Source organism: Alligator sinensis, unplaced genomic scaffold (assembly GCF_000455745.1).
Source record: "Alligator sinensis unplaced genomic scaffold, ASM45574v1 scaffold1067_1, whole genome shotgun sequence".
Lineage (NCBI taxonomy): Eukaryota > Metazoa > Chordata > Crocodylia > Alligatoridae > Alligator > Alligator sinensis.
The window spans coordinates 532,498-559,147 of NW_005842836.1; the positions used below are offsets into that span (position 1 = coordinate 532,498).

General features: G+C 38.0%; 1 protein-coding gene across 1 annotated transcript in view; it reads left to right on the top strand.

Moving 5' to 3' along the window:
- CHD1 (chromodomain helicase DNA binding protein 1) overlaps positions 1–26,650 on the top strand; it is an 86,897-nt gene that overhangs the window by 44,311 nt on the left and 15,936 nt on the right. Inside the window, exons 13-31 of the mRNA XM_006035445.3 lie at positions 266–456; positions 2,439–2,627; positions 3,006–3,168; positions 4,942–5,094; positions 5,449–5,520; positions 6,668–6,817; positions 7,366–7,514; positions 7,838–7,934; positions 8,023–8,118; positions 9,033–9,209; positions 9,335–9,495; positions 10,840–10,881; positions 11,690–11,820; positions 13,116–13,254; positions 14,098–14,248; positions 14,951–15,073; positions 15,463–15,597; positions 19,463–19,726; positions 20,922–21,062. Of these exons, the coding sequence (XP_006035507.1) occupies positions 266–456; positions 2,439–2,627; positions 3,006–3,168; positions 4,942–5,094; positions 5,449–5,520; positions 6,668–6,817; positions 7,366–7,514; positions 7,838–7,934; positions 8,023–8,118; positions 9,033–9,209; positions 9,335–9,495; positions 10,840–10,881; positions 11,690–11,820; positions 13,116–13,254; positions 14,098–14,248; positions 14,951–15,073; positions 15,463–15,597; positions 19,463–19,726; positions 20,922–21,062 (2,724 nt within the window). The remainder of the gene's footprint in view (positions 1–265; positions 457–2,438; positions 2,628–3,005; positions 3,169–4,941; positions 5,095–5,448; positions 5,521–6,667; positions 6,818–7,365; positions 7,515–7,837; positions 7,935–8,022; positions 8,119–9,032; positions 9,210–9,334; positions 9,496–10,839; positions 10,882–11,689; positions 11,821–13,115; positions 13,255–14,097; positions 14,249–14,950; positions 15,074–15,462; positions 15,598–19,462; positions 19,727–20,921; positions 21,063–26,650) is intronic.

The window sequence follows — 26,650 nt, forward strand, 5'->3', positions numbered from 1 at the left end:
AAAGCTTTTTGGCAACTTAAAAGGCATGATTCAATATTAAAATATAGAGCTGTGCACATTTCAGTCTTTAAAAGCATGAGTTGTCCTGTCTTGTGTTTAGCCTAGTAAAAGGGATCAGCAAAACTGGCTATCAGTTTAATGTTTGAATTTTATTTCTTCATACCAAAAAAAATACATAACTTGGCCTTAATCATCCTAAATAATCATAGGAATTGCTTGTTAATCTAATGCTTCCTTTTTGGGTTTTTTTCCTCCCCCTTTTAAGTCATTCCTTGGTGGTCTAAACTGGGCATTTATAGGAGTGGATGAAGCTCATCGTTTGAAAAATGATGACTCTCTTCTGTATAAAACCTTAATAGACTTTAAGTCCAACCATCGTCTTCTTATCACTGGAACCCCTCTGCAGAACTCTCTCAAAGAGCTTTGGTCTTTGCTCCACTTCATCATGCCAGAAAAGTAAAGAACAATTTTATGTCATTTTTGTCTATTTTTTGTTAATATTGCTGTGCTCCTTAAGAAATGTCACAGTTGCTGGGGACAGAGAATACCTTTAAAACACTGTCATAGTTAAAACATGCAGTAAATATACCATGTTCATGATGCATTAAATAAGTTACTGTAATAAAAGTTTACAAGTTTTCTTTTACAGCAGGCCAACAAAAAATATTGATTGATGCTAGAAACTGAATGTGGATTACAACATGGACTGTATGCTGCCTCGCCTTATTGCGAAGGACAGTCTCCACATAGTTAATTCTCCATGTACTTGCAATCATTGTCCCCTTTGAGATGGCCAAAAGATTACAAAGTGTTATGTAAGGGTCATTCTTTCAATCCACGTACACTTACCCTTCTACTGATGACTGAATTTCAGTTAGGAACATAGATGCTGTAGATAATCCAAGGGATCTGCCCTGCTAAGTAGTCCACCTGCCTAGGTAGGACTTTCTGATTCTGAAATAAATCAACCTTGATAAATAGCAACACTCCTGTCTTCTAGTCAGGATGGTCTAGCCTTATAGAACAATTGTTCATTTCCAATTAGATTGAATGCTTGTTAAAATAAAATAAAATAGAACAGATGGATATCACAAACACGCAATAATGGTTTTATGTTAACAGCAAACAGAAATGACTGGTTTGTGTGGTAAACCTCTTCTGGAAGTGAAAAACCCAATTAAAGTACAATTTAATGACCTGGAACAAATTAAGGGAAGAAAAGGAGAGTACATCTGAAAATATTAGATAAATCTGGATTCAGGCGAATATGAAATTTGATGTCCCTGAAGCCAAAGATTTTCTGTACATGTCCATCTACAACTGTCAAACAGGGTTAACCATAAAGGAAAGAGCAATTATGGCCCTAGAGTCTTGAGTTTTTGTCAGTTGTGCCTGGTATGAGTTGCTTTGAAACTTCATCCAGTCCCCAGTTTTGAAGTACTAACAATCCACTAATGCTCAAAGAATTGAACACAATAGTTTACCACTCCTCAGAGGCAGTGAAGCCAATTAAGTGAGCCAGAGTTTCTTTAAGAAGCTTATTTCAGGCCTGTAAAGGTTAATATAATTAATTTTAAGTAAACATAAACCTTTGATAACTCATGTTCAATTAATTGTGTTTTACACATAAGAGAATTGGCAGTGGAATCGAAACAATACAGCAAAAGTTGTGCTATCTGGCACTGTATTAATCGGCATGCTGATTGAGTCAAAAGTGAAACCAGAAGTCCCACCGTGTCGTTGTTAAAAGTTTTACTATTGTTTCATTGTGCATTCAACTAATTGCTATCACTCCACATACATTAATATTTTGGGTAAAAATATTTATTTAAATCTCTTTTTTTCCTCCATAAAATGCAGTGGGTCGTTTAGTGTCACTAGTATTTGTATACAAGTACCTATTAACTTAATTAGAGGAGTTTTGGCTAAAAATCTGTGACATTGTATGGCCTGTGATAGTAAATTAAATGACAGTAAGCTGATCGTCATGTTGAAAGGCAGTTTTTGTTTGATTGGGGGGGTTATTTGTTTGTTTGTGTGGGGGGGGTTTAAATATCCTTGAATGATTAAACAAAGCAGCCAGTTCAAACAGTAATCTAATTTTCAAGTTTATTTCTGACATTTTTGGAGAGACTTGAACACTTCCAGTTAGCATACTTTTTCCAACAGAAATGCAGTTTGTGCTAAATCAAAACTTTCTTCATGTAAGTTCTGTTTTTGTCAAAAATGTTGAGTTTACCTTGGAAAAAACAAAATTAATATTTCCCTTTGAATTGGTTCAGTGAAGTTTTTAACTGCATTTCTCTATGTAGTACAGTGTTGGGAGTTGTGCTGTAGGTCGTCTTTATTTTTATCTCTGCCTTATTTTATTTAAACACTTCAAACTACTGCATTTAAAAAAATTTGCTATCATTGTGATCCCTTGTATTATACTGAAGGTTTTCTTCCTGGGAAGATTTTGAAGAGGAGCATGGCAAAGGGAGAGAAGTCGGCTATGCAAGTCTTCACAAAGAACTTGAGCCATTCCTGTTGAGAAGAGTTAAAAAAGATGTAGAAAAATCTTTACCTGCTAAAGTTGAACAAATTTTGAGGATGGAGATGAGTGCATTGCAGAAGCAATATTACAAGTAAATAATGAAAAAATTGTGCAAAAATGTTTTTGCTGTTTTTATAGTGTCTGCATGATTCAAGGTGCAAAATAAAGAGAATTTTCTATCATTTGACAGATGTGTTAAAAGCCTGTACTCTGAAGTGGAAGTTTTGGCCTTATCTTTAATGGAGCCAAGATTTTAACCTGTAGTTTATAGAATTGATATTTAAAACTGATTTTGGTGGAGTTCAGATTTGTTTAAGCCAATTCAGTTAGTTTTTCTTGAATGGGATATTTGTAAGTTGTATGATACATGCTTTGTTCTGTTTTGCCTGTTTTAGCATCTGTGTGCCATTTTTCGTTTTTCCCTCCACAAATTTGGTTAAGTATTTATATTATATATTCTATATTGCAGGTGGATTTTAACCAGGAATTATAAAGCCCTGAGTAAAGGTTCAAAGGGCAGTACCTCAGGGTTTTTGAATATCATGATGGAACTCAAGAAGTGTTGTAACCATTGCTACCTCATTAAACCACCAGATGATGATGAATTCTATAATAAACAGGAGGCCTTACAGGTAAAGATATTAGTCTTCATTACAAAATAGTGTGTTCTGCTTATCATCTTTTATTTCTCTAATACACATACATCTAGTTTGTACGGTATTTAGTAATTTTTAGATCTTGTTGAAGTATAATATGTAAACTGTGATAAACTTTGTCCCATATAGGACGTGGAATTGTGTTTCCTAGTTAGAAATTTTATTTATAGTCAATTACAGAATTAAAAAAAAAAGTATCAACTGGCTAGAGTAAATCAGTCAAATGAAAAAGCCACGGTACCAGTGTAATAATTATACTGTTTAAATTTTGTAAACCCATGTGGACTTGAGAAATATATGGTAAAGTACTTTCATCAGTGGTGCATTCAGCCATGGTCAAATATAGTTTTCATATCGTGAATAGTGACAAAATGTTATTTTATAGAAGCTTCTGAAGATCAGAGAGCAAAAAAATTCTTCATTAGCACTTTTGTCATTTTAAATACTTTTCATAGGAGCACCGAGTGACATCTCATAATTCCAGTGTAATTCATATTTTAAACTGTTTCTTAAGAAGGCAAAAAGGTATTTAATTTACAACTTGGCATATTGAGTGGCTACATAAATCATAGGCCATATTTTTCAGAAATATTCTTCAGCCATTATTTTTAAAAAAATGCCTATTCTACGTAGTAGCTTCCCTGATTAATTTTAATAAGGATATGAGTTAATTATTGAAAAAAGGAAACCAATATACATTTGCCGTCTTAATTCTACCCAAGGAAATTACTTAGGTCCTGATATAGACAAGGACTTCATATCAAAAGTGGCTATCAAGTAGTATTTAGGCATCTCAGTGCAGAATTTGTATCCTTAAAACTAGGTAACTGCCTAAAGTTTTGGAAATTTGAAATTTCATTGGTACCTAAAGTTCTGTTTCTTGTTATGTCTTTAAGTGCCAAACGTCATATCCCAAATTCACACGTAATCGTTCTTTGACTTCTCTTGCCAGAAGAATTCAAACTGGTAGATATGTTCTAGGAGTACTAAATTCTTGTGGGTTGGATCAGTTCTGATTATAATAACAGTTATCTGAATGTGTTTGTATTCCTGAGACAGCTGCCTCTTTGCAGAGTCTTGGGAATTTCCCACATCCATGCAGGCTAGTAAACTTAAAAATTAAACAGTAAAATTGAACAAATAAGTCCAACCAATTGTATTGTTTTATAGGGCAGCAGTGGGGATGGAGGGAGGAAGGGAGGGTGAAAATTGGGGAATAAAAGAGGGTAGATAGAGTATGTTAGGAACCGCTATATATTATGTTAAGGTATTTAATACCTTATGAGCATGTGAAGTGTGTGGTATAAAACAAATATCCTCTGCCTGCACCCCAATCACCACCACTACTATTTAGATGTTGACTAGAGTAGTAATGTATTCCCATAACAACCATATGTAATAAGTGTACTGTAATGCAGTTTGAACTGGAAATTAATACATGCTTAGAAGAGAATATCAGACTCTGTATAGCATACTGAAATGCTGGAGAACCTTAGTTAGAAGTTCTAGGCGGTTTGTTCTGGAAGTTACTACTCCAGAAAAAAGCTCTACTCCAAGTTACTAATTACTGTGTCATCCTTGGCAAATATCTGGGAAAAGATAGTTAATGATAATTTATTCACTAAGTAACTGCATTTTAGATTCGTGTACACATTATTTAGTCTGTCCTATAATAAAAATAGTTTTCTGGTTACACAATGCTAACTGATGTGGATTCATTTTGTAATAGAGTTTTTATTGTTTTGGCAGCATTTAATTCGTAGCAGCGGGAAACTCATCCTTCTTGACAAGCTACTGATTCGCCTACGGGAACGTGGCAACAGAGTTCTTATTTTCTCTCAGATGGTGCGGATGCTGGACATCCTAGCAGAATATTTGAAGTATCGTCAGTTCCCCTTTCAGGTAAAACTGTATTCTTGAATCTGTGTTGGTCTAAGAGACTGAGAGTTCTGTAATTCTTTTCAACACTTAATTTCTTTTGTAGAAGCTGCCATGTCACATTATCTTTACAGTTTTACTTAAGAAAAAAGTTAACAATGCTATATATCTTTCTAGAAAAGTGACTATGTGGAGAAATGCTGTCAAATGATATATATTAGAAGCTTATTTTGAAACTGAATTGATGTTTTATATATGTATAGAATTTTTAAAATTCATATTTTTATAGCAGTACTCTTAGTTCGTATTTCAAATTTTACTGTAATTAGTATGTGATATATGGGACAGTATTTTGATGATGATGTTCAATACTTCTAGAGACTAGATGGATCAATAAAAGGGGAATTGAGGAAACAAGCACTGGATCATTTTAATGCAGAAGGATCAGAGGTAGGCCACCTTACCAGAATTTTCTACTTCTTTTTCTATTACTTAAATTATTTTTGTTACAGGCAATTATAATAAAAACCTTTATAATAACATTCATGTTTGGGGTCATAAAAGCCAGGTTAATTAGCCTTTATTCTTAAACGTTTTTATCTATCTAGAATGTAATTTTTACAACTAAGAGGATTAGACATATCTTCATAATATTTTGTACTTTTCTAATACCTTGTCTCCAAGTATTTTAAAGCACTTGACAAATATTAAACAATTTTGCTTTGTGGCACTCTTAAGGGGTACGACTCCCAGTGGTACACTTTCACTTGACTGGTAATCGTCTTTTACCAAAAAGTCTGTTAGATAATGGACATACAAAAAGAAACATATTCCTCAGCCTTAAAAAATATAGTTCTATAGATATATAGATAACTGTAATGATATTAGTTGGATTGCCTTTTTATTATATAATAGGAAAAGATTAAAACTATTCTTGAAGAATGTTTGACACTGAGTAGATCTAATTTCCCTTACTGCATATTGATATGTAAATAACAGGCCAGTATTTTTACTAAAACACAGGACTTGAAAAGGTACACCAAAAACCAACAGTTTTAACTTTGTCAAGAACAGTCAGTTACAATATTTAAGTAATTAGCCTTTTAGATACTCAGTAACTCATTTTTTAAAATTCAGATCATGAATTTCCTGCTATATTAAATTCATGCACGTATATAAAAGCCCTCAGATGCATATTAAATAAAAAACCACAACTAATTTTATCCAAATGTTCCCAATCATTCCACTTCATACATTAGATATGCCATTTTTTTTTCTAGCTGTTGTTAGTTCTGTTCTAGAGTTCTGGCAGGCTCCTTTGGTGTCCTTTAACATTAAGGAAATACTTGCATCAAGGAATGAGACAGATTCATCTTTGTTAATAGGATTTGGAATCCCGTGACTCCAAACATCATAAACATTTTTTGTTACGATACATTCGTTATATTGTATTTGCGTGGCCAAGGAGTTTTTGAAAAAATGAATTGCCACCTAAATTTTAAGTTTTGCTATAAGTTGATTTTATATATTTATTTATTTTTTTTGGCCGGATTGCTAACTTGTGCTTACAATCCATTCCTTTATTTTATAATTTCAGGATTTCTGCTTTTTACTGTCTACTAGAGCTGGAGGTCTAGGTATCAATTTGGCATCTGCTGACACTGTAGTTATATTTGATTCTGACTGGAACCCACAGAATGATTTGCAGGCACAGGCAAGAGCTCATAGAATTGGTCAAAAAAAACAGGTATGAACATTTTGGCTGCACCCCAAAGCTGAAGTAGTGTGTTCTGCACACAGGTAGAGTTGTATGAATGTAAATAAGATGCTAAATGGCAGCAACATTTATCTACTTTTAAAAAATCACTTTATAAAACAGAGTGACAAATCTATTGAGAAAGTAACTATTTAAGTAAATCACACGTACATTTGTATTACTTCACAACTGAAATATGATTTTTATGAAATTTGAATTCACAGTGAGAATTGCAGGTAGCATGGGTTGAGATTTGAATCTGAAACATATAGGGAGACTTTCTGTGTCATTCAGGAATGTAATTGCTCCTTTCATCTCAGTTGTGAAATATGACTCCATAAAATAGAAGGGTTATACTTTCCACGACTGCCCTTGTTAAGATCTATTAACAAAAATCAGGATATGAAACCAAAGTTTAATACACTAATTTATCTTCATCTCATTTAAGTTGTTTCTATAGTCCTAGATCCATTTAAAATGTTGATTTTTATGAGTAACTTGCAAAATGTTCACGTAAAGTTTGGGTGTTTCATATGTAGGTAAATATTTATCGGCTAGTCACAAAGGGATCAGTAGAAGAAGATATTCTAGAGAGAGCCAAAAAGAAGATGGTGTTGGATCATTTGGTAATTCAGAGAATGGACACTACAGGCAAAACTGTACTACATACAGGTTCTACTCCTTCAAGGTAAAATAATGGGGAATGCAGAAGGCTTGGAAATATGTCCATCAAATAATTTTTCATGTGTATTAGTCTTTTAAGATACTGACTGAAGAAGAATATGAAGTAAAGTTTGTATAAGTAATATAAAACATTCTTAATACTTTTGAAATTGTGCTTCCTTCAAAAACCCTTCATTTTCCATGTTAGATGCAACTTTTTTTAAACGATGGATTGAGGAGAAAACGTGTTTGAACCAATACTGAAAAAATTGAGAATTATTTGTTAATATAAAGTCTAAGTGTTTTCTGTTATGAATGGAAATTGAAAGCTAATTTCTTGTATTTTAGCTCTACTCCTTTTAATAAGGAAGAGTTGTCAGCTATTTTAAAGTTTGGTGCAGAGGAACTTTTTAAAGAACCTGAAGGGGAAGAACAAGAGCCCCAGGTAAGTGGAACTGAATTTCTGCATATGCTGAATACATCAGTCTTTTCAATTTTTTTTTTAAATTTAAAGCAAAATATTATTCTTTCAGGAAATGGATATAGATGAAATCTTAAAGAGGGCTGAAACTCGGGAAAATGAGCCAGGTCCATTAACTGTAGGAGATGAGTTGCTTTCCCAGTTTAAGGTACAGTTCTCTGCTCATTGTAATCGATGGTAATTTCCTTTTTAATGATTGTGAATTTGTTAGAAAAATCTTAACTATACATCTTTTCAACATGTAACATTCATATTAAAGTGATGTATTTCCACAAAGTACTGGTGTCAAGATGGATTTTAGATTTACACATTTAGAAGATTAAATAAGCGTGTAGTATCTGTTTTGGGTAGCACTTTCCATTGGTCTGTAGATGAGTCTTTTCACTGAAATTTTAATTCAGGCTTTACTGAACCAGAAGTAGTCAAAACTAAAAAAAACCCTAAAATTAAACCGAACTAGAACTGGTAAAAATAAATAAATAAATAAATCCCATTTATTTGACTTCTTTTTGTTGCATTCCTCGGGAATTTTTTGGTGGTAAGCCCAAATAATTCCTTACAAAAAAGCAACCTCAAAATCTAGTTAAGGTCAAGAGTACATACTAGTGGCCTAAATGTAAAAACACTAATTTTATCAGACCAGGAAATTGAAAATCACACGTGAAAGAAATCTCAATATATAAAGACACGCAAACAACTTTAACTCTGCCTTGTTGAGATATCATGCAATAATCGTAATTCAGTAATCATGACTGATAAAGGTATTACATTTTTTTTATAGTCCAGATTATATTTATTTTTAAATACAAATTAGGCTTTTCATATTTTCCATTTCCCTCTTCTGACATTATTACAGGGAACAGTATTGTGTTGTACATGGCTTTATGAAAAAATAGCCCACAAAGTTTATATTACCACATAAACAGATAAGTAGACATAAAAACTGCATATACTGTCATGACTATACAAACTGTATTTTCCTAAAATATTAGTTTGTAAATGTGTGTGGAAGTGTATTCTTATAAGATGATTGGCAAAAGTACATGCATTCTCATTCATAAGGTGGCCAACTTTTCAAACATGGATGAAGATGATATTGAGTTGGAGCCTGAACGAAATTCAAGGAACTGGGAAGAAATCATTCCAGAGGTTCATAGGCGAAGAATAGAAGAGGAGGAAAGGCAGAAGGAACTTGAAGAAATTTACATGCTTCCAAGAATGAGAAACTGTGCTAAACAGGTACCTCTGCATTTTGACCGACTTTCTCCCATTTCATTCCTTTTTAAAAAACGATCCTGTATGTTAGACTGTTTAGAAATTAATCAAAAATGTTCATGCTACTTTATTTTTTTCTGAAATTTCAGATTAGTTTTAATGGGAGTGAAGGAAGACGTAGTCGGAATAGAAGATACTCTGGATCTGATAGTGATTCTATCTCTGAAAGGAAACGACCCAAAAAACGTGGAAGACCACGAACTATTCCTCGAGAGAATATTAAAGGATTTAGTGATGCAGAAATTAGGCGGTAAGTTGGGGAGGTTGGGAGAACCTGCATGTTTATAGCAGTGAAATGAGTTTATTGTTTAGAAATATGAAATAATCTATTTTTCATGGATTTGAAATAAGACTATTTATTATAACCATATGGGTCTCCTACATTAAGTATGAATGTAGTACTGGCATAATGGACAATTAACATGGTCAGAATGAGAACCCACTTGGGGTAAGGGATACTGTATTAAGCATTTTATTGAATTTTTTTAAAGTTCTCTCGTAGTAATACAGATTCTAATCCCTGAATTCCCCTGATACTGCAGTTTCAAAAACTAGTTGCTATAATGGTGAGCGTTTTTGTAATATATGCATATAAAGGGGAAATGTGTTTTTGTTTTATGCAAAACCGTGGATAAAGAGTCTGCACGTTTTTGTAGGTAGGCCTGCAAGAAGTTGAGAGGGTACTTTTTTGTTTTCGTCTTTTTTGTCTTAAATTTTTACCGCTCTAATTGTATTTATGTGATGTGATGCTTTATAAAATACTTTAATCACTTAAAATAAGTGATCCATACTGAGAGTCCTTTCAGTGTTTGGTGCTGAAAGCATTTTTGGTATGATGGAGAATATTCATTTTTGTTGGTCTCTACACAAATGGATTTTGAAAAAATTGCTGGTTTGTTTGTGTAATCAAAGTGTTTAAACTTATATCCATTAAATCGTAGTAAATCTAGAGTATTTTGGGTTGGAAACATAATTTTTAAATTTAAGATCCTCATTCTTTCTCCATTTTACCTGGTAACATATCGTAGACTGCTGCTTTTGTCAGGAATGTTTTTATGACTGCACAAGTAACTTGGAATCATTAGTGAAAAGGGAATATTCTGTCTTGCCTCACTCTGTTTCATACCTCTTATCATCCTAAAACTACCCCCATACAGATAATTGCTATTACTTAAATCTTTCTTTTCATGTTATCTAACTCACAATTAAAATAATCGTTCTAGAGTTGGAACTAACTCCTCTTAATTATGAGGCATACTATAATCCATTAATCACTCTGCTGTAAATCCACATTTGATCTTATGACTAGATGCATCTAGTTGCTGAATATCTATGGTCATGTGAAAATAATAAAGTAATTTCTGAAATAAATTGTATTTTCTACTGTTTTATTTATAATATTTATATTAGTTTGAATGTGGATAATCTTGATTCAGTACACTGCCCAAGTTTTTTTTTCTTTTGTATCATTATAACGATGCAAATATAACTTGATTTGCACAGCATAATATATATTATACTCAATATAGATTTTTTAAAACAACATAGCCAATTAAGCTGGTGCTTACACAATGAAATTATTTTCTGTTATTAGGTTTATCAAGAGTTACAAGAAATTTGGTGGCCCTCTGGAAAGGTAAACCTATTTGATTGTAGTTGTATAGCAACTTGAAAGCTTACCTTTCATAAGACTAAAACAGGATATGAAGAGTCCATATCTTTAAAGGGAGAACACATTACTAATTTTTTGTATTAATATTAAACCATCTGAATAACCTCTATTTTTCTTACTCCGTTTATATAAATTGAAAGCCCAAAGAAAACACGCTTAGAGTCATTTAATCATCATAATTTGCAGCAGTATTAGTTGCATCTTTCTTAATATTGTCTTAACTAAAATGTTGTTTAGTAATGCTCAGTGATGATCCACTCAGCAAACTTGCTTGATAGGACATACTGGGCTCTGCTCAAAGCCTATTGAAAGACTTACAATGATCTTGTCCCAACTAGTTTTGTGTTTCAGAATTTTTTCCTAATGTTTGGTCTTTTTTTTCTTTTTCTTATGCCTATTATTTGTAATCTGAGAACAATACTCACCTTGACTTCTCTTGAAAATATTTATAAATTTTGCAGTCATGTAAGCAAATACTGTCAAACTTAAATACATAAACATTCCAATATTGTATAAGAATAAATAGCTTCCTCACTTTTCTAAATCATCTTTTCTATGTCTGGATCACATGCATTTTCTTTCTTTACAGTTCTTCTAGTTTTTTCTCTAGTCTTTTTAACTGTTTGGCTCAGAACTGAATACAGCATACCAGAGGCATGGATGCACAAGGGTGAATGTTGACTGATATGATTACCTCTCTAGTTTCACACTTTGAAGGAGAAATTCACAATCAGATTTCTGAGGTGTAAAAACTTCTTGTGTTTTATTACAGGTTGGATGCTATAGCTAGAGATGCTGAATTAGTTGATAAATCTGAGACAGACCTTAGACGATTGGGGGAGCTCGTGCATAATGGATGCATTAAGGCTTTAAAAGACAGTTCTTCTGGACAAGATAGAGCAGGTAGAGTATGTTTGAACAAAAAAAATGGAATGAAAATAATTTATCAGTAATAAGTACTGTACATCTATAAAGTAGGATGTCTGGGTTTATTATTCTCAAATTCTAACTTTGGTAAATGCAGAACCCCTTTACTCTTTCACACCACCCCCACAGGGCAGGGCTAGGTTCAGGTTGGGCTGCCCTCCTCCCCACTTGGCATAGCCAGATCTTGGCTGCCACATTGGCTCTAGGCACTGGATCAAAACTACCATTCAGTCTGCAGTTTGACTAGGCACTTCCTATCTGGTCCACAAGGGAAAACGATTGAGCACCACTGACTCGTATGGTTAAGGGCCTTCAGACCAAACCCTACGAGGAGAGACTAGAGAAACTGGATCTATTCAGCCTCCGCAAGAGAAGGTTGAGAGGCGACCTTGTGGCAGCCTATAAGTTCATCACGGGGGCACAGAAGGGAATTGGTGAGTATTTATTCACCAAGGCGCCCCCGGGGGTTACAAGAAATAATGGCCACAAGCTAGCAGAGAGCAGATTTAGATTGGACATTAGGAAGAACTTCTTCACAGTTCGAGTGGCCAGGGTCTGGAACGGGCTCCCAAGGGAGGTGGTGCTCTCCCCTACCCTGGGGTTTCCTGCTTATGCAGGGGGTCGGACTCGATGATCTATAGAGGTCCCTTCCGACCCTAACATCTATGAATCTATGACTCAGTTTTGGGTAAAGGTGTTTTATTTCATCCCTCACTGGATGAATCTCCATAAGAGTAAACTGGAAGGGCATCTATACACATGACAGAGCTCTGTTCTGACGCATGATAATTAGAACGCATCAGAGCAGATTTGATTAATCGAATCTGCTGGCGTGTGCCAATTAGTGTGCTCTGGCAGCCTCTGCATCACCTATTCAGCATCCCCACATTCTAAAATGACAGTAGGGGTGCTTTAACTAATGCTCATTTGACATGCTTTAGTTAAAAGCACCCCCACTGCCATTTTGAATTGCGGGATGCTGAATACACGTGACACTGCAGGTGTTTTACTAAAGCCACTCTCCCCCACCCCTGAGAACGTGTATAGTCACCCTAAGTTTCTACTTTACCCAGAAGTTTAAACTTTATCTCAGTAGCAGTAAAATATATTTGATTGCTAAGATTTTAAAATGTACTGTTGCAGGCTGGGCATTTAAATCAGAATCTGACTCCTGTTTTCTTTAAATGTAGTCATTGATAAAACATAATTAGTACTTTCCCATTTATAGACAAAAAATTTTACATAAATATTGTTTTTTTTCTTTATTCAAGGAGGCAGACTTGGGAAAGTTAAAGGCCCAACATTCCGAATATCAGGAGTACAAGTGAATGCAAAACTGGTCATCTCTCATGAGGAAGAGTTGGTACCATTGCACAAATCCATTCCTTCAGATCCAGAGGAAAGGAAAAGGTGAATAGTTGTTTAGTGTGAAAAGAGGCCATTTTCTGGTAACTTTTAATACTTTTATGAATTTATTCATGGAACACTTTTTAGCATAATTAACAAAAATCTGCAATCTACACCAGGAGTGACCAACCTATAGCAGCTGTACCACAAGTGTATGACACACAGCAGATCAGGGAGGGAACAAACTGTATGGTGGCAGGTAGGGAAGGAAGCAAAAAGCTAAGCAAGAGATTGGGAAGGAGATTGGAGTGGACATGGTGGAGGGCTAATTTGTGGCTAAATTGTGGCTTATCACAATATTGAATGGTGGTAATAGATTTCCTCCTTTTCCCTCTATGGAGCAGCATAGGGATGATCTGTTCCAGTCACCTGCACCATTCTAGTGGAATGGTGTTGACACAAATCTCGTCACATTGCAGTTGGGCTTGGCATTAGCTTGTGGGTATGCACAAAAATTCTTGCCTCTTATAGATTTCATTAGGCTGTCTGAAGACTCAAATGTCACTGAAGGTGTTAAATTTGGATCACATCATAGTTTCCGTCACAAATACCCAGGTAACCAAGACTGAAAGCTCCCATTTTAAATAACTGCTGAGAGTCTTATGGACACATGGACCCAGAGTCTAATAAACGCATGGACCCATGTGAGCTATTTGAAACACAGATAACAGTATTCATGTAATTAAATGAGTACGGCTGTTGTAAAACGTTTATTAAAAATTATCTGAGGTACTTTTCTCAACAAGTCAGAGCTTCATATATAAATATAATGCTCTTCCACCCCTTATTCTTTCCATTTTACAGAAATAAAAATAGCTCATCTGGCTTATAATTTCTTCCTTCTAGATATGTCATCCCATGCCACACCAAGGCAGCTCATTTTGATATAGATTGGGGCAAAGAAGATGATTCTAATCTGCTAATAGGCATCTATGAATATGGGTATGGCAGCTGGGAAATGATAAAAATGGATCCTGACCTGAGCTTGACACAGAAGGTATGTTCTGTCATCTAACTGGGTATACACATTTTATTTGGTTGATAATGTTGCTAAGAAAGCATTGAAACTGCTTTTTTTTCAGTTGCTGAAGCTGCACAAAGTTATATGTCCATTACACTTTTAGGAATTCCTTTTATGGTAATTTTAGTAGATGTCATGGCCATCCCTGTCTGTCTTTTTCATCTTCTAGCATTCCCTATTTTCTCCCCTCCTATTTTGCTTTGTTTAGTCTTTTATGTGTTAATGTTTATATTCATTTTCACTCTTTTTCCCCTCTGTTCCTTATTTGCTTACTTAACAGATGTCCTTATTGTACAAGCATGTGAAGCCCTTGATGGCTATATGATGCAGTAGCTGAAGGTCTTCTAGCTCAGTTGTAGTTTAGAACAGAAATTCAAAGCTGGGACTGGTTACTAGAATTTGTAGCCCTCATGTATATGATTTGTTTTTCAAAGCTCCCTATATTAAAAGATGTTGCTGGGGAGGGAGCAGGGAATTAAGGTAATTTTAAGAGATTCTCCACTCCTTCAAGCACCGCATTTTGCTATCTAGAATCAGAGTAGATCCAACTTCATGAAGACTTTTCCACGTTAATATTCCTGTCCTTCTGTCCACTGCTCCAGTCTATTTCCTATTTTCCAGTCTCACCTTCCAAATTAAAAGTTATATAAATATATGATATTTTTTTTCTGCTCTCAGATTCTGCCAGATGATCCAGATAAGAAACCCCAGGCCAAGCAGTTACAGACTCGTGCAGACTACCTCATTAAATTACTCAATAAAGATCTTGCAAGGAAGGAAGCACAAAGACTTTCTGGTGCAGTAAGTGATATTTAGATCTTCAGTAGTAAAATACAGTAGTGATGTGCTTGTGGGACATGTTAGTCAAGCCTTTTCCCTGCCCCCCCGCATCCCTAACCTGGTGCCTCCCTCCCTCCCCATTTGGATTTTTCTACACACTTTTAGCCAAGTTAATCAGCCCATGTATGACCAGCTCACATGTTTAGCACATATAGGAAGTTTGTACTAGTTTGTATGTTCTCATTATTATCAGACAAACTCCTTTCTCCATTTCTAGTCAAATTAAGTACTTTTTATATCTGAATGCCAATTAATAAGATGAACTTAGATTTAACATACAAACAAATCCTTCTCTGTAACCCACGGCAAGGTATTTCTGTCAAATCAAATAATGGTGTCTTTGTATTCAGGGAAATTCAAAGAGGAGGAAAATGAGAACTAAGAAGAATAAAGTGTTAAAATCTGCAAAAATGAAAGAGGAGGTAAAAAGTGACTCTTCACCACCAGCCTCAGAAAAATCTGAAGAAGAAGAAGATGACTATAAGGTGAGCATCTTCATTTAATTTAAAAATACCTATTTTAGTGCTACTTATTGGAAATACTTTTTGTTGAAGGTCCACATCTTCAGTTCTATTTGTTCCATGATATTTAGATATTGATTCTTCACTGAATAGTTAAAATGGCACTCACAGAAAAGTGCTTTTATCATTTGATTCTTTCATATGTGTTCTGTGGTACCTCTTGTTAATCTTACGTAAATTAAATATGGAGGAGGAGGATTTCACTTGAATGGTAAAGAAAATATGACTGTATGGTTAGGATTCTGAATTACAGAATTCAGAACAGTTGAAATTGTTTTCATTTCTTCAAAACAATAAAAATGGTATTGTCTGGTTTCAAGATTTTTTAATGGCTTCACTGTCCTTGTGGCTGGAAATGAAAATTTAGTAGATAAACGTAAAGCTGGAATGTTTCTTGTTAAGGTATCACTACTGATTCTTTGGGTAGACTACTGTTAGATATTGTGGCCAATAATAACGCTTAGCCCTCTTATATTGGGTTTCATCAGTATATCTCAGTGTCTAAATTAGAGGTTTACCAATATATTGGTTGCATAATGGATAGGCACCAATAATAGGAAAATTAACATTATTGGCTATCAGCTTTTTTTTTTTTTTTTTGCCAATAATGCCACCAATAAGCCTCTTCCCGGCAGGGGGGCTGCACTCAGGGTAGGCAGGGGCAGGGCAGTCTCAGCTGCATGAGGTGGGCAGCTGCGGCGCTGTGAGGAGTGGCTACGGGGAATTTTGGGGTGACCATAATCCCCAATCCCCCCCAGTGCTGCCACCGCCTGCCCCACATAGCTGAGTCTGCCCTGGCTCAGCCCCCCCACTGGGAAGAAGCTGGCGCAGCCCTTGCCCCAAGCCTGGAGCAGGCAGCCTGCCCTTGCCCCATGCACAAATCTGGGGGGCACATGCCCCCGCCATGCCTCACCCAGGGGGCACTCTCCACATGCCCCTGACAAGCCATCCGTGGCTCCACCCTGGCTGGGCAGTGCCTGCCCCAGCCCTACTCCCTCTATCACTACGGGGGCCTTGATCTGCCCCCCACAGACTTACCAGCAGGGCGCTGCTCTCCAAGCTGCATTCCTATAAATTAGCTGTCAGATTGTTATCAGCCGATAGAGCTACTTAATAATCAGCCATCAGTATCAGTCAAGAAAATCTTCATCGGTGCACCCCTAGTTTAAATATGATTAAGGAATGCCATCTCTGTTCTTCAGACAGGAAATAAGTTACAGTGAGGTAAAGTGACATTCTCTCTTCTCTTCTCTACATGTCTTTTCAGCAACTCCTAGTCTCCAAGAGAAGCCAGTAGAAAGAGAAGTGTAAGACTGTGTTGTCTGTTTAATAGATAAACCAATACAAAATCTTAGATGGAAATTTACTTCATCTTAAACCAGGCTTGAGATTAACTTAAATCGATTAGGAATCTTTTTAAACCTTTTAAATAACATATTTTAAAATCTTTTTAAATAAGAAACCTTCAATCTGAAATAAGTGTGTCTGCACAATGCTCTGCATTAGTGTATCTAATTGATAAAAATATTAGTTAAAATGAACATGTTCAGCTCTCTTCTGTAGACCTGGAATATATTGAAATAGACAATAAAAATGGAACCAGACTTAAGAAGCAAGAACTAGACTTAAAAAGAAGAGAGATTACTGAAAGTATTAATTCTTTAGTTTTAATATTCCTATATGTATTTCTGTTGAGCACATTAACGTATAAACAGCAACTCAGGCAATGTATAAAGCTCGTTTACTATTTGTCCAATCTGCTGCAAGTTAGAGAGAATAGCCAGGTTATTGGATAGTCTAATCAGCTTAAGCTGCTAAAAGGTTTTCGTTTGTTTGTTTGTTTTGTTTTTAAGGTAACAAAAAAATCTAAAACCAAGTAATCAGGACTTCACTTGTCCTATGCCAAATGAGTATAGGACTTCACTTGGAGCACTTTAGGGGGCAAGGTTGTCTGTTCATTTAACTTGTTCATTTCACTTAACATAAAAATGTTGATGGTGGCACAAAGTTGACATCTGTTTGCACTCTAAATAGTGTACTTTTGGGCATATTCAAAATTGTTGTAGGCCATGGACAGGTGTCCGTTTCTACAGTAAGAATTTTTTCCAAAATTCTCACTAATAGGAAAATAGCCAGGGAGCTGAAACATACATGCCTTCTAGCCCCCTGGCTGAAGTGCTACAGAGCTTTCCAGCCAGGGAACATATGAGGGCTGCTCCCTGGGCCATCCCAGCCCTTAGGAGAGCCTGTTACTTCATAGCCTGTCCTCCTCCCTGCCTAGGAAGACAGCAGGCTGTCAAGATGGGGTTATTTTAAAGCTGGCCGGGAACTGGGTGGTCCCAGTTGGTACCTTGCTTTGTCCTGGTTCCCTACCCCATGGTCTTTCGAATTGTTGCCTGCTTAGCTGGCCAGTATGGGTAGCATTTAAAGCTGGTGAGGAAAGATATTCTCTTGGGACTGGAATCCTCTTAGGCCTCTGGGAGGGTTCCTACCACAGAAGAACTCTCTTTTGCCTGTCTTGCCAATCAGCTGATTGGCAGGACAAGGACAGAGTCTCTACAGGTCTCCTTAACAGTTTGCCCCTGGGCAGCCCAGGGGGCCAGTATTTTCCCTCCCTCCCTCTTCCTCAAAGGGAGGGAGGGAGAGCAGAGGAGTGTGGGCTATTCGGTGTCCTTCATAACTGAGAGAAGCATATGGCCATTCAAGTTAGATTTGAAGATACCTAACTTTTTGAGTAAGAGCCAGTTCTGTGTCACAGAAAATCCCTTGAATGACTTATACGCTCTCCTTTTTGTGTCTAGAGAGAGACTTTTCTCCCAGCTCAAAAGTAACACCTATTTATGGTCTTCTAGATAAGGCTAAGCAGGTAGTCACCTAAGTTCCATTGGGATTCACGTAGTGGCATCCCGCCAGCTATTTGGCCTGAAGGGCTAGATCTAGAGGATCGCTTTAGGTTGGACATAAGGAAAAACTTCTTTATGGTTCAAGTGTCCAAGGTCTGGAACAGACTAGACTTCCCCAAGAGGTGGTGCGAGCACCTACTCTGGAAATCTTCAAAAAACATTTGGACGCTCACCTTGCTGGGGTCATCTGATTCCAGCAGTCTTCCCTGCCTAAGCTCAGGGGGACTGGACCTTATGATCTTGTGAGGTCTCTTCCAGCCCCTAACATCTATGAATCTGGTAAGTATTCTCTGAGTATACCTCTTAAACAAGGCCCCGTACAGAACATAGCTGAAAGAGATGCTAGAGCCATCCTTTACCCAATAACCAAGGCTTTAGAAATCTAAAATGTCTACAAGTGCTTCCTCTGCCAGAGAGGAATTTTGATCTGCATCTCCCTGATGAATACTATAATGTAGAATATTTTGAGGCTGGGTGTTCTTACTCCCTCTTAGTGAAGCTGTTCTGCTTGGCATGAAATAAATACTCACTGAACCAAAAATAAATGTGTGAACTTGATTCCATACCCTAGTGATGAAAACATATACTAGGCTACAAAAAGAAGAGGAAAGAGATACCTAGGTTTCCTGTTCCTCCTCTAATGAATTCTTAATGTAAGATATATAAACAGCCAGTGTAGGAGTACCTGGTACACAGCTCTCCTTCCCCTGGCTCCAAGTGCATGTCCTGAGCACTAGAATTTGTTGCAGTGCCTGTATCCTTTTTTGGATTTAGATTTTTGTGACTTAACTGCACTTTAGAGATATTAAAGCAAATATAACAGTCTATATCAACTTTGTTTTCTTTATATTACTAATATGATCATTATAATATTTTTTAACATGGAAATGGAGTATGAAATGATATATTGTGCTTAAATATTGCAGGATGAGATCTCTTCAGTGAAACATCCAAATAAAAAAATAAAAACAGAAAAAGAAAATGAAGAAAAGTCTGAATCAGATATTGGTGTAAAGAAGGAAACAGAAGAAAAGAGAGAGACAAAAGAAAAGGAAAATAAGAGAGACCTGAAAAGGGAGAAAAGAGAAAAAGAGGATAAGAAAGAATTAAAAGAAAAAGAAGTAAAAGAGAAGAGAGAGAATAAAATAAAAGAGTCCACACAGAAAGAAAAAGAAGTCAAGGATGAAAAGGTAATTAAGTTAGGTTTCATCTTTAAAAAAAAATAAATTCTGAGGTGGCTTTTGAAATGGTCATTATTGATATATTTTTTTATTTTTACTACTTCCACCCAGAAGAAGAGAGAAATGGTTTTGGAACCTCAGCCTACACTGGCAAGTTAGCTGGCTGATGGTACAAATAGTATAAGAAACTTGTGCACTCCATTCTGTCCCATTCCTAGGAAAAAAGGCTCAGTACAGACAGTCAAAAAGCCTAAGGCTGAATCGATTCAGTCTTTGCAGGTTAGTCTAAACTGCAGAGCTTAAACTCAGAAACAACTGGACACATTTACTTTTGATTCAGGAAATGCAGCCACATGCCTGCAGTGGCTCAGGTCAGAAGCTGTGGGGTGCTAGAGCATGGCTCTTGCATGTAGCCAGCATGGTCTGTGTGTTTGCTTCCTCTTCCTGCTGCCCCCAAGGGCTCTGGGATTTTCAGTCCAGTATCATAGCAGCAGGACTCTGCAGGTTTGCTTATTGCTTCCTCTTCCTGCTTCCAGGTGCCTCTGGGATTTGTAGTCCACAGTCTGAGCCAGCCCTAAGTTTCAGTAAGTTTAACAGGAAGGGCAGCTCTGTACTTTTAGGAAGGGGAGTTTAACCACCCCACCCTCCCTGACCCTGGACCCCAGCTTTGCTTCCTGTATTTGTCTGGAGGGGAGCAGTCCCTGCCTCTCCCCCCCCCCCCCCCCCACTCTCCTCCCTGCCGCCCCACTTCTGTGCTGGAGCAGACAGTACAGCCCAGCCCAGGGCTTGAAAGCATGCTGGCATGCTGGGGGTACTGTGATTTAACTTGAACCAGGAAGGGGTCTGGGACCAGTGTGACTCAAATCAGTTAAATCTGATAGTGCATTCAACCAGGCTTATCTTAAACCAGTTTCAGCCATTTTCAAACTAGTTTATGTGCACTGAACTTCTGTTCTGTTACAGGTTTAAACCAGTTTCTGATCACTTAAACCAGTTTATGTAACGTCTGTCCATAGCCCTGATCAGCCAAAAAGGAGAGGGAAAAGAAAAAAAAATGTAACCAGTCAGTGTGCATAGTAAAGAAAGCTATTTTGTTATTAACAGACTACAATAATTATGGTATTGAGCTGGTTAGTACTGTAATTCTAGACCTAGATTATAATTCCCTTTTCAGATCTGTTTTTTTTTCATGTTTTACTTGCAGACAAACGAAGTCAAATCTGAAAGTAAAGACAAAACTAAGAAAACTCTTTTAGCAGATACTCCAGTTCACATTACTGCAAGTAGTGAGCCAGTTCCTATATCAGAAGAATCTGAAGAACTGGATCAGAAGACATTCAGTGTAGTAAGTCTCTTACTGTTAATACTGATAGTAAGAAATAGAGTAACATTTTGAACTATAACATTTTGTTTCCACGTATGTAGTTCACTTCCTGAGCCTAGGTATTGTGGTACATACTATCCCTGTCGGTGAGATCCCAGAACAGTGCAGGGAAAAAATGTCCATGTACTAAAGGTTTAATTCTCTCTCTAGGCAAATAAGCATAATGCACAAAATTTACTATTCACCAGCCTCTTTTTCTTTTTATGCCCCATGTGTGTCCCATTACTTTTGAGCTGTATATTGAATATGGATTCTCGCATTCAATTAAAGCTTGTTAAGGGATATTATGACTATCAGTTTGTGATCTCCAGTGATAGTCTAAATATTTGGGAATGATATAATCTGTAACATGAATTTTGAAAATGTGTCCATGAAAAGATGATGACTGTACCATCATAGGTCTCTGTCACCAATAAACAATTAGTATTCTCTCCAATTTCATCTCATCTTCATCAGTGAAGTTCTGCAAATGCTGAGGGAGCCTTGGCCTTGCCATCCATAAAACGGGACTCTGTTCAGGATAGAGTCAGGGATTGTTGCCATTGTTTAGGATAAATAGCTGTATTGAGAGGTAAGATGCCTTGTTCATTCAAATCATCAGTTAAACTTAAGCCAAGGCCCCTGTTACTTTGAGGGGACAGCAGCTGGGTGCTGCAGCAAGCAGCTGGCCATCAGTGTCAAGTAGAAACCCCAGCGTGTGGCTGGGGAGTCATGCACAGGAAGGGTGGGGCTTTGGGGCACATAAGCCCAGTGATTGAGACCCAAGCTGCCCCTGCTCGCTGCAGGAAGAGGAACTCCCAGGAAAGAAGAGCCACTGGAGACAAGAGAGGCAAGCACCCAAGCCACCTGAGAGAGCTGGGATAAAGAGGCCTTCAAGGGAGGTATGGCCTGCAGGCAACAGTGAGGGAGACTTTTTGTTTTGAAGCAGCTTGCTTGTGTTTGTTGCATTTCGAGCTTGAAACTGGAGGACTGGATTATGGCTACCAGGGAGGTGTGGAGGCCTGGTGGGGCACTCTGCAGACAGGCAGCCTAGCTTGGGGTCAAAAACCTGATGGCTGATACAGCAAGCAGCCTGGCCTGAGGCTGGGGACCCAGAGGGCTGAAGGCAGAGACAGTGAGGGCAGTCCAGCCCCTGGAGTCAGGGACCCTGAACACTAGCCCAGGGTGCATGAGGCAGGAACCAGGGGCCCAGAGCACATAAGTGCAAGATGGATTTGGATCCAGGAGCCAAGGTGCAGGGCAGTGAACATTCTGGCTGAGGGGTGCAGCCAGTATAAAGGGGCCAAGGCTGGGAAGGCTGGCATTTGGCATCTGAGAGCCAAAAGCTGCATTGGAGCCAGGGATCCCCCTCCAGTGAATGTGAAGTAACATCTGCGAGGCCTGGGCATGGCTACAAGGGAGGAAGAGGGCCACGAACATAGCACCTAAGGCAGCTTGTGCCCCAAGGCACTGGTAGGGCAAGGGGGACACAACTACTAAGTAATGAGGCAAGACTCAGGCCAGCCAGGTACAAGGGCGACCAGCTAGCCAGAGTGAGCAAGGGTTCATTCTGAGACCCCAAGGCAGTCTCCTTTAACATAATAGTACCATCAAGGCGTGGCAGATGGAGAAAAGAGATTGTCCCCGTAGGAGCTTTACTGGGGAGGCAGGAGTTGTGTGGCTACCTGGGGTGTCACAGCTGCCCCTAGGGTATGGTCCTACTGTAACTCCAAAACTGTTTTAACCCTGACAGTCTTGCTAGCAATTTCTATTTTTTTCTACTTACCCCAAAAATAAAGGGTTAATGTAAAGACTGTGAAAAAGTACTTGTGTGTGCAGTATATTAATTGAATCTTAATATTAAATTTGCATGTTAATTGAATCTTAAAGCTGATTATAGCACAGTATAACAGATGTAGAAGTTACAAGTTTTGTCCGTCTTTACTCTGTGCAGTGTACAAATGGAGAATGATCAATATCCATACCCTACCACCAGCATGTTATTTATAACTGCTTTTACATTCAGGCCATTGAGTGTGAAGCAGGCTTGGCCAGCCTGGAGCCCTGGTACCACAAGAGGCACAGGCCACCTCTGTGTGGTACCCAGCAGGCTGGGGAAGATACAGGTAGCACAACAGCAGATAATGCAGGAAGGAAAGCAGCAAATTTGGCAGGGATCAGGGAAGGAAGCGGAGCTGCAGATCAAGCAGGGGAAAGGGAACAGAGTGGCACTTGGGGAAGGGTACAGGGCTAATTTGTGGCACCCCTGCCAAAAAAATTCCAGTGGTCTAAAGAATTCCTATTGAGGTTACCCTAAAAGTAGAGTGTAGTAAGAAAAACAGGTGATAGGAAGTCAGTAAGCTTATTTATTATGAATTTTTACATACCATCATTAAAGGATGTACCAATTCAAACTTGTTTGAATTCACTTACATCAACAAAGGGATGTAAATACCTTATTTACTAGAATAGAAAATGGTTGATAAGAAGATGACCCCCCCCCCCCCATAACTAGATTCTGTATATTGAAAATTTATAAATTTGTTATAGTTTTCCAGGTATAGAATCTAAATATTTGAGGTTTGTCTTGAATCTGTCCCCTTCCCACTGCAACAGCAGGGAAAATCTGCGGGAGTTACATAGCCCCTTTGTTCTCTGTTTCCTCCTCTGGCAGGCTCTTCCCCCCTCTCTTTGCTATCAGATTCTGCTCTCCCTGAACTCATGGAAGTGAGGCGCAAATTTGAAAAAAACGGACCTTGAAATAAACATAGCTGTAGTAATTTTCATGTAGTACCCATATGCTTAGTTCATCCAGAATTAATGCATGTTGCCTTCTTTTGCAACTGCTGCAAGTTTTAGCAGAGGTACTCCATAAACACACTTTTGAGCAACACTTTGGACCCTGCTTATACATAATACAAACTATGCATGATATTAGTCCAAAGCCAAAGGCTTGTGATTTACCACATATGTTTCATTGGGCTGGGCTTAACCAATGCCAAAAGGATGTGAAGCCATGGTGACCCCACAGTTCAGCACTGCTGTGTGTGTGTGTGTGTGTGTGTACACTGCAGATACTCCCCTACAAAGGATCCATGTGCTAATTACTCCTCAAACTAAGTATTCTTGTCACGAGCCATGGGATGCTCCAAAAATGTATATGCAAGTGAGGTGTAGGGCAGTCTGCTCTGGCTTCACCTCATGGAGGGCAGGGCCACATTAATAATATACACCAGGCTGAGAGGAGGCAACAGAGAGATTCCGTGTGAATTGCTTGGGGCCCCATTTGGTGATGTTTGCCAGATATCAAGGCTGGTGAAGAAACAGGAATCATTGGAAATGGGAAAGAAAGGCATAGTTCAGCTGCAGGAGTGAAGAGGAAGTTGAAATGCATGCAGGGTAGTGGCTCACCATGACTTGAAAAAGACACAGCAGTGAGGGGGACTGCATTCAATGGGCGCTTTCACATATCTTATTCAGATAAGCTGAATAAAGCTTTCCTTGTGATAAGTTCCCATCAGCATGTTTGCTCAATGTGGGCTATTTTGACTGCATTTAATCAACTTCAGAGTTTGTTTCCATTGCTGAACACATGCCACTTTTGGCAGCAGTTTAATGATAGTGTTTAGTGAGTTTTCCTTGTATGGAGTTACAAGATGAGGGGCTTTTTTCCCCTTGCCAATTACAAGGAAAACCTCATCTTATATTTGAGTAAATACAGTAGGTCTGATTTAGTCTAATATATGCCTCCTCACAATTTATTTATATGGCAAGTGATGCACTAGATATTTTTTCCTTCTTTTTATTAGATTTATACAGTGTTATAAAGATCACTTATCTAATGCTCTGGATGCCCTTGATAATTTCTTAAAAATACACCAAAATGAAGCTCAGTTGTACAAGATCACTTTAAGTTTATAGCAACAACATAAACAACTTAAATTAGTGAACCTCTCACCCAAGTACATGTCCAGCCTTACACAACACTCACTTCTTCATGAGCTGGCACAAAAAAAGTGTGCCTTGCAGCATGCCCTGACATCTAACTAATTCAGGTGGTTAGGGATGTGAGAGAGTGTGTATTCTAAAGTCCTACAGTGTCAGGCAAGAACATCTGGGCTGCATCTCAGATATCAAAGGTGCTTCAGCTGAATTGCCTTTACCACCCTAGCAGTATTAGAGAGACAGGGGAAATCTCTAGGTAGATGGATCCCAGCCTGTTTAGAGGTTTATAAGACAAAACCAGCATCTTAAAGTCAGTCCAGTAACAGTAGGCAGCCACTGTAAATTATAGACTAGTTATGTGTATGAAAAGAGATACCACTCAATAAGTGTGTGTCTAATTCTGTGCCAGTTACAATTTGCAAGTATATTTAAGATGTTTCACTCTGAAGTGCATTGTAATAGTCTAAAATAGAGCTAGCAAAAGTAGAAAGCAGTTGCAAGTTCCTCATCCAAAAGAAACGCATCTGTATGCTCCATAGAAAAAGACCAAGGTTTGCTATTGCTCTGGTTTGATCGCTTGATAGCGGCTGATCTGTGAATAACAGCTGGGTTCAGGCACATCTTATGAACTGTTTTCTCCTGGGCCATGTAATCCTGGGCCATAAGTTGATTACAGCGGCCATAAGTTGACTGAGAGTAGATTCAGGCTAGACATCAGGTGGCACTACTTCACAGTCAGGGCAGCTAGGAGCTGGAACCAACTTCCAAGGGAAGTGGTACTCACCCCTACCCTGGGGGTCTTCAAAAGGAAGCTAGACAGCCACCTAGCTGGGGTCGTTTAACCCCAGCATCCTTTCCTGCCCATGGCAGGGGGTCGGACTTGATGATCTGCTTAGGTCCCTTCCAGCCCTACTAACTACGAAACTATGTTTTAAGACAGTGGGAGTCAACCTTTTTGGCAGGTATGCCACAACTTAAGCTCTTTACCTTCCCCAAGTTACACTGTGATCCCTTCTCCTACCTAAGTTTTCTGCTTCCTACCATATCTGTTACTTTGATCCCCAATCCCTCCCTAACAGAGGTTGCCCATGCCACTTGTGGCACATGTGCATGGGTTGACCTCCCCTGTTTTAAGGCTTTAAAATCCATAGGATTTCTCATGTCCTCAGAGTTAGGCATATGCTTTAGTACTTTATTGAATTGGTACCCCTGGAATGGTGCACGGGAATGATATTAAGCAATTATTACTCTGCCTTAAGGTGCTGGCATGCAGATTTCCCCAAACTTTTGTTACTATCCAACATGTTTGTGTTGAGCTGCTGACTGATGTAAGCATTTTGTGCTGTTTTGCCAACAGTATCCATATGACAAGTACTTCTTCATTTGCCTTTCTTTAGATATAAGTAGTGCAATCTTTGGCTTCCCAGGACTAGAACATAAGTGAAAACAATTTTAATGAGGCTCATGTTGGACAATAAAGTTTTTGTTTTGGTGGGTTGATGTAAAGGTTATTGGCAGCAATGGTGTCTGTTCCCATTAACAAAGGATGTATAAGATTATTATTTTGTCAAGGTGGTTTGTAGTCTGAACTATCCTGGGTTTTCAAGTAGTACAATGGGCAGGAA